At 35.9% G+C, this 8,115-nt stretch overlaps 2 protein-coding genes across 5 annotated transcripts in view; one reads left to right on the forward strand and one right to left on the reverse strand.

The window, feature by feature from the left end:
* The window catches only part of LOC100186721 (A-kinase anchor protein 2), a 25,786-nt gene extending 24,088 nt beyond the window's left edge, over positions 1–1,698 (reverse strand). For all 3 annotated transcript variants that reach the window (XM_026838859.1, XM_026838860.1, XM_026838857.1), the window contains exons 1-2: positions 1,663–1,698; positions 412–626 (exon numbers count right to left, since the gene is read on the reverse strand). In XM_026838859.1, coding sequence (XP_026694660.1) covers positions 412–626; positions 1,663–1,683 — 236 coding nt within the window. In that variant the 5' untranslated portion in view covers positions 1,684–1,698. The remainder of the gene's footprint in view (positions 1–411; positions 627–1,662) is intronic.
* A 612-nt stretch (positions 1,699–2,310) lies between these two features.
* The window catches only part of LOC100178816 (receptor-type tyrosine-protein phosphatase kappa), a 23,103-nt gene continuing 17,298 nt past the window's right edge, over positions 2,311–8,115 (forward strand). For both annotated transcript variants that reach the window (XM_002125679.5, XM_018815971.2), the window contains exons 1-6: positions 2,311–2,501; positions 5,029–5,204; positions 5,634–5,864; positions 6,092–6,173; positions 7,085–7,271; positions 7,649–7,749. In XM_002125679.5, coding sequence (XP_002125715.3) covers positions 2,429–2,501; positions 5,029–5,204; positions 5,634–5,864; positions 6,092–6,173; positions 7,085–7,271; positions 7,649–7,749 — 850 coding nt within the window. In that variant the 5' untranslated portion in view covers positions 2,311–2,428. The remainder of the gene's footprint in view (positions 2,502–5,028; positions 5,205–5,633; positions 5,865–6,091; positions 6,174–7,084; positions 7,272–7,648; positions 7,750–8,115) is intronic.

The raw sequence follows: 8,115 nt of genomic DNA on the forward strand, positions 1-8,115 counted from the left end.
TGTCGAAAATTAACTTTGAAAGTGCACGAAATCGTGCTGCGTCACCGTATTTTCCACACCAGCCGTTATGAATTAAACCAGAGTTAGATTATTACGTCATAGAATGCGTATTGTTACGTTTGATTCCTACGTTAAAACAGTGGGAAAAAACAAGGCTGTAACGTATGTAATATACCACTATTGTGACGTAACAGACCGCGATTGTGACGTAATAAATTGTTAACCTTACGCAAATCAGACGAATTACGGTGACGAAGCATGTTTTCGCGCATTTTTAAAGTTAATTTTCGACACGAACGCCCGACTTTTTTGAAAAAAAAATTAGACAGCAGGTATCAGTGAGGGCTATAGAACATTTTGAAACCAAAATTTCAGGTGGCCACCAGCTAAAGGATTACCTAGTTCATTCACCTCGTTGTCTCGTCTTTCAAGCATTTTAACTCCCCCTCACAAACAGCGATCACTTCCCGCAATTCTTCCACGTTCTCTTCCGCCACCGTGCGGACGTCTAAGTTGGCCAACCATATCCGGTTGAGGGCGTGCGCACGTCGAGCGCTTTGGATTCGTTTCTTGGCTTCAGTTTCAAACTTGAGCTCTTCTATCTCTCTAACCTCCTCCCCGATTTTCTGATATAAAAACACAAATAAAAACCAACTATTTGTAAACATATAATAACGTTTACAGGGCACAATGGTTAGCGTTCTCCTTTAGCTTAGACGATACGGGTTCGACGCTACCATTGTGGGCGTTTGTGTCCTTGTATAAGACACTTAACGGCAATTGCTCCAACCCATTGGTTACTAATGAGTTTTATACTTTTGTTTTTTTTATTTAAATTTAAATACGCGGTAATCAGCAATTGAAAGAGCATCGTAACGTTCGTTGTTTAAAAAAGTTGTAGAATTATCTTTCTATTGTAAACGTCACAATGTTTTTTTAAGTAATAGTGACGTCACAAGGAAGTGAAAAACAAGCACACGGGAATCTCCGGGTTAATTGTGACAAGACAATAGATAAGACAGCAAGATATGTATGACGTCATACATAGCTTTGTTTCGGTATTCTAGATCTATTATTAAATCATTATTACTATATTTGTAGAATTATGACGTCACGATACATGATTTTTTGTTTGTTGGAAATATATTCAAAAAACAATTTAACCAAGAAACCCGACGAAACAACAGTAGTTCCAAAGCAGCTTTGCATAAACTGCACCAACGCTTGTTATAAACTTTATTGCAAACTATGCAGACATAACAACTTATTTTGCTGCTAATTCCTGTCCTCTCGTTGTTAACAAATAATATACCATGATACTTATTTTCTCTTTGTAGTATAGTAAGCTAACAACGAAAAGAAGGGATTTAGCAGCAAAAAAGTCATAAAACACGCTATGGGTAAAATAATTGCAAACTGTCGCTTAACAGCCTTAACTCAACATAAACTTTCAAAGTATACACAACTTTATTGAAAAGAAAGCGTGGCTGCTAAACCTATAATCCAGTATACTGTATTTCAGCTGTGTTTAATTCTAACAAAATTAAATGCAAAATAAGGGAATTAGCAGCAAAACGGCAGTCGTTATAACATGTTACCGGTAAAATAAATGCAAACTATTGCTTAAAACTATAAAAAAATACTTTCCATAACTCGTCTTACCTTGAGCCGTGTGTCGTCCATGCTTACCAGCTATACAATGAAACCACAGCTCTGTACAAGCAATAACTTCATACGCATTCTGTCATCGCTATACCAATGCACTCGCTTTAATTACCATCAGCGTTAATCCATTGAGCTCTGGTAATGCTATGATGCAATAAACGGCCGCTCGATTTGGAAACTAGAGGAATATTTAAATATTTTTAAAAAATGAACAAATATCATTTTGAACAAATTTGATGGTATTTGGTTTGTCGTTATGACGAATAAATCAACGGGACAGGAAATGATTTGTCGTGTTCTGTGGCACCGTCTAGCGGCTGGTGTTTTTCTAATAAATACGCCCATTTTTATTGTGTCCCTTAGTGCCCACTGTTTCACAAATATGCTATTCGCTTGGTGGCGCTATGGGGCCTAATGGGAGAGAAACTAATGAGGCGAAAAAATGTTTTTCTGCTCGTCGCTGATTGGTCGACCATGTTTAAAGGACTCTTTTTTCGACGTCGCAGTAAAGCGAGAACTGTTACGTCACAAACAGACGCATTGTCCGTGGAACGTTGGAAACAATGGATCTGTAAATTGAGTTAGATGAGATTGTTACGTAGTAAACGAAGTATTGTTACGTCATAAATGTAGTTAAGAGCGAGAATTTAAATGTGATGACGTCAGTTGATGTATTATGACGTCATATTTCAATTCCCAGAATTAGATTTAAATCACTGTGTTGTCTTTATGACGTTGCATTCCATTATGACGGAATAAAAGAATGATTATGGACGTAACAGTAGTTCTATTATTGCTACATCTCGCATCTATGACGAGGGGTCTCCCGGCTTATGGTAATTATCAATTATTTATTTTGCGGCATTTTGCAACGAGTTGCTGTTATGTGCGTTGTTGAGTAATATGGACGATGTTTTCATTCTTTTATCGTCACATTTGGTATTTTGGTTGTTAACAAAGAATATTTTCCTTGTCACTCTAAAAGAGAGTTGTTGGTTGCTAAAAACACGATTGGAAAATATGTGCTAATGGTATCCCATCTCACCCCACAGTAATATTCCATATACAAAGTTAACTATAGACACTTTCTCGTATTCTACTTTGCAACAAGTTGGTTTATATGTGTTGTATGTTTGTAGTGTTGAGGGTTAGTACTTTCGTAGTTCCACGAAACAAATTTCGCGATTTCGGATTAAATTTGATTAACCCAATTAACAATAGGATTGTGTGTGACGTAACAAACATATGGCGCGTGGCGCCGATTGTGACGTAGTTTGAAGTATTGTGACGTAATAAAGCGAGTTTTCGTGTCGTTTGTTTTAATTTTGGCATGAATTATTCACATTAAACTACGTCACAATACCTATTATGTTGAAATTCTGGAATTTCAATTACGCATCGTTTGTTTCGTTGATGACATAACAATCGGTTTGCTTGTTTATTATTTCTAGAAATTTAGAAGTTTCTTTAATTCCCGAATATGTTTGTTCATCGAATAATGCCCATTGTTAACCCGCAACACGTAACAATACAAATCCGACATCAAGGTTTATTACGTCACTGTGACGCCATTTCCTGCTACATTATTCTTTGATCGCGACTTTAATTTGAACATCCTCTGTGACGTCATCATCACTATTATTACGTCATAACACTCCAATCGCGCTTTCGCTTCTTTATTGTCACTTCAACTATTTGACCCAAAATCGACAACTTCGTTCTGGAATCCCCGCAGCGATCGCCGCATTATGACGTAACACTTATCATTGTGACGACACATGTTCTTATTTGTTAACAATCCAACAATGCAAGTTCTAGAATTCAATTGTTTGAACCTTTTCCATTATCATGTCGCGTATCTCGGCACTTATTGTTGCGTCATAATCATGTCTGTTACTCGTCAAGTTTTACATTGTTACGTCAGAATATTCCATTTTTTCTTTCACAATTAACATCAAAGATTACAGAATTCTTGAACGAACGGGTGTTTATGACGTCATAATTGCATACGTCGTGTGTTACGTCACAAGTAAAATGGTTCTAGAATATGTAATTGTCTAAAACTACTCTTTGTTAACGAACACGGTTATTTCTTTCGTTTGGAACGTATTATTACGTCATAACTACCATTCCATAGTTCATAATCAGATAGAGAAATCCGCGCGAGAAAAGCTGTGTTGGAATCTTGTTTTGAAGTTTCTGTTGGCCCCAGGGTATTTTGTGTAGATTCTCACGGTGGCAAGCAACCACAGGGACCTCATACTCGTGTGTGGGATTGCCTGTAAATTGGTCAATAAATGGTTGCGTGTGGCGTTTATTGGCTTAATGTGAACTAGAAGTCTAATCAATGTCACATTTACTCAATGTAATGTTGGGGGTAAGAACTAGGCTGTAACTTTGGTGGATAGCAACCTCTTTTTCACTGACGATTGTGTTGTCGTTGCTTAAAGACCGATTACCGAAAGTAACTTGGTCCATTATCAGTGTAAAAGAGGTTACTATCCACCAAGTTACTGCCTGAAACATAATAAGTTTAACTTGGTCCATTATCAATGTAAACATAGTTAAATTATGTACATCCATTAGCACCCATAGAGTGCATGGCGAATTCCATCCTACTTAAACACACAAGTACCCAACCTTGCTATAAAGCCATCTGCCACTCCTGGCAATAGTTTCAATTGTTCGTATAAGTGTTCACCCAACCATGAACACACAATACCCATTGTGACATCACAATGTAGTTGTGTTGCAACAATATATTAATATTCGGCATGGAATTGATGGATTTTCCTCCAAGACCTCATGTTGTTTCACAAAACAGATATTTAGTTTAATTTTTATTAAATTGTGTTTGCAATGTGTGTATATTACTTTCACAAAACATGTAAATTAATGTGAGATAAAGGGCAACTAAATTTGCAGAAAAAAATTAGGTTTTTACTCCTTTTAAACCACATTCTTGGAACTCTGCTTTTTGTTTAAATATTTTATTACATTTTGAAAGGTTCTTGCGGCCACTAACATGTTTGTAAGTTTGTGAACACACGGAAGCACTTATGAATCGTGTGTTATCATGCTTTTATTTGATGCTTTTACTCAAGCAGTTTTAAACAACTATCATCTGATCATAATTTCTGTCTAAATTTTGCAAATACGTTTTTCTTCACTAGCACCAAGCAAATCATAATCTATATATCCTACACTAAGGTTCTTGCAGTTTTCAAAATACACCAATGTATTTATAACTTATCAAGATACCTAAATACTGTATAAATCATAGACTAACAATTTTAACATCAAGATTTTTTGCAGAAATCACACTTTGGTTTCATGTTTTGATCTAACACATTTCACATCCAGGTTCATGCAATTTTGACGAGGCTGATTATTCATGCGGGTACACGCAAGAAGTTGACGATAACTTTGATTGGTTAAAGCAAAACAATGTTGATGGCGGATATTTCATGGAGGTAGAAACCGAGAATCACATCAGGAATCAAAAAGCTGTTTTCACGAGTCCACAGATTGTACAACAGGTAGAGTGCAATGTACATGATAATAGTAGTTGGTATGGCGGGTGTTTTGGTGGAACTAGTAAAACATTATTAAAACGTTACATAATTTTTAATTTTTTAAGTCATTTAAAGAGAAATATAGGAGGGAGCCTTGTAAGTGGGCATAAGGTGTATAAACAGATATCTGTTGGGCAGGAGTTTCCTAAAGTTTTTTTTATATGCCCGCATTTAAACTGAGTTTTGTTCCCTTCTAATTTATTTTTCATAAAATAGAATATTTGTTTATTATTGTTACATTATAAAATATTGCCCCAACCCAACCCAACTCAACTCAACCCAACCCAACTCAACACGGCACCCACTAAATCCTTAACGTATAGTTTGGTATTATGATCCCACTCCCTAGAACTCTCATCTGCTTGTATTAAAACACATTTAACTCCACAACAGGACACACACTGCTTCTCATTCAAATACCATCTGGAAGGGTCAGGAGTCGTAACCGATGGTAACGGATCCTCCCCACTTGGCACTCTACCGACAGCTAGTGGTCGGTTATCGGTTTACGTCAGAAACGACAACACCGACACTTTGTTACAGCCAGTATGGACAACACCCGAGTTAGGGGGCACCGATGGCTGGGCGACGGTTCATCTGGCTCTTAACCCATTGGCTTACAGGGTAAGAGGTGGTCGGAACACATTTTCTAAAAATCAATTTTATTTTAGTTTTTTACAATAATACAGTATTAAGTCATTTTAATATTTGGTTTTGTTTATGTTTTATTCATTATAGAGGTAAGTTTTGAATTTTGTTAAAAAAATAACTTATATATAAGAATAACATATTCGCAATGACTTTTTACTCCAAGTTTGTTTGTTTTAACGGATATTATATTATTTCTATAGGTATCGTTTGAAGCCACTGTGCTACAAGATATTCCCGGAGTTATAGCGGTCGATAATATTGTTGTGTCTTCAAAACCGTGTGGTGGGTTATATGCTTTCTATTTTGGATAGTTTGTTTTGTAAAAACTTCAAAATTTGTTTAATTTGCAAAACAAATTATAAATATTTTATTTTTTTTAAAGTTTTTTTTTTGTTGTGCCTTTGTGTAAAAGATTAGATAATATTTGCAAAATGGAAAGTACAACTTATGGTTAATAAATTATACATATCGAACATCAAATAAAACCATGAAGAGATGGGAATTAACTTAAACGACGGTTGTTAAAACTTGCTATGAATAAAATATAACATTAGTATATCAGTTAGCATGCAGATAAAAGTTACTTTGTGTCTTAAGTTGTTTAAAGGATTATAATAATCTGGGTGGAGTTTATAATTGGATGTAGACTTGCCTCAGGGTAACATTATTATTACCACAGTAGATAGCCCTATATAGGAAGTCATAGAAAGTATTGGCTTCCAATTCAATATTGAATGCATCTGTAATATTAACCATGGTTTATTAATTTCCAAACGACTGATGTTTCGCTGCCAATTCTATTTTCTTTGTGTTTTTTTTTAATAAATTCTAATACCTGTCTTTGGTATATTATATTCTATATGCAACAGAATATAAATCATGTGATTATTTGCAAATTATATTATGATGTTTTGATATCACTTTGAAACAACTATTGTTTTGCTGCTAATCCCTTCTACTGGTGACTTCTTATTCAAAAAGATAAATTAATGTGTCTGACATTCCGACACCATGTTAAAATGTGATTTCAATATTTTCAACCTGTAGCATTAAGTTTCATTGATTTTTAACTTGTCTGCAATATTATTTGACTCTGCTTGTTTGTATAGACACCGAACAGCAAAGTTAAGTATGTTTCACTCCAGCCACCTTTACACCCATACCTTCATTTAATCAATTGTTCTCACCCCCAGATTCCACCCCCCATTTCCTAAGGCTTGGTAACAAGGACGTGAACAAGGGACAAAATGTTTCGTTGAAATGCTTGTTATGGGGCCATAGTGGACCTGACCAAGTTATTTTGATGCAAAAGTCGAGCGGGGAAACAATCACTAGATCCACGAGGAAGGTGTTGGACGACCATCTATCTGTTACTTTCAAGTAAATATCGGGTTGAATTATCGTTTGTATATTTAGGCGTGTGTATATATTAGTATGGAAGACATCTTATGGGTATTGTTTGTTTAAGGACCAATATTTTGTTGGCCATACATCGAGACATCATCAGGGTTTGCCATTAAGTGTCTTGCCTAAGAACACATACGCACACAATAGTAGCAGCGATGAGCCTCGAACCTGTGTCCTTTGAGCTAAAGGCAAGGGCTGTAACCACTGTGACATGGCACCAGATAAAATAACAGTGTTTCAATAAAACTGTTGGCATCATCAGTGCTTGTAAAAGATTGAGTAGACTTGGTGAAACATCTGCTATAGTATAATGAGTCTATACTCGATAATTGTAACCTTGATATTCATAGTTTTACGAACGTGGATCTCCACGAAAGTGGGAAATATCGGTGCATTTCACAAGAAGCTACGAAAGTTGGAGTTTCAAATTATGCCCAGCTGAGTGTGAGAAGTGAGTGACATATGTTTATTGGATGTATAATGACCAGTCTACACCTAACCAATACACCAAGTTACTGACCATTAGTTTGAATCCCCATGGGAGTTTATTAATAGAGAGGATGGAATATATCCGGTGGTTGGAGAGGTCAAATGTTTGTTGTTATGTTGTTGTGTTGTTATGGTGGTATAGTATTTGTTGGTGTATATTGTATGAACAAATGAATGTAACTTACTTTATTATCGCGTGGCCGGAAAATTATATAACACGGGTGTTCCTACACCTCGTGCCAGCTTACGAGTTACCACGTATGTTACTTTGTGGGTGATTAGTGGTTACTATTCATATGTATGTGGGGTTTTTCAAGGGTATTGTAGC

Source organism: Ciona intestinalis, unplaced genomic scaffold (genome assembly GCF_000224145.3).
Source record: "Ciona intestinalis unplaced genomic scaffold, KH HT000122.2, whole genome shotgun sequence".
Lineage (NCBI taxonomy): Eukaryota > Metazoa > Chordata > Ascidiacea > Phlebobranchia > Cionidae > Ciona > Ciona intestinalis.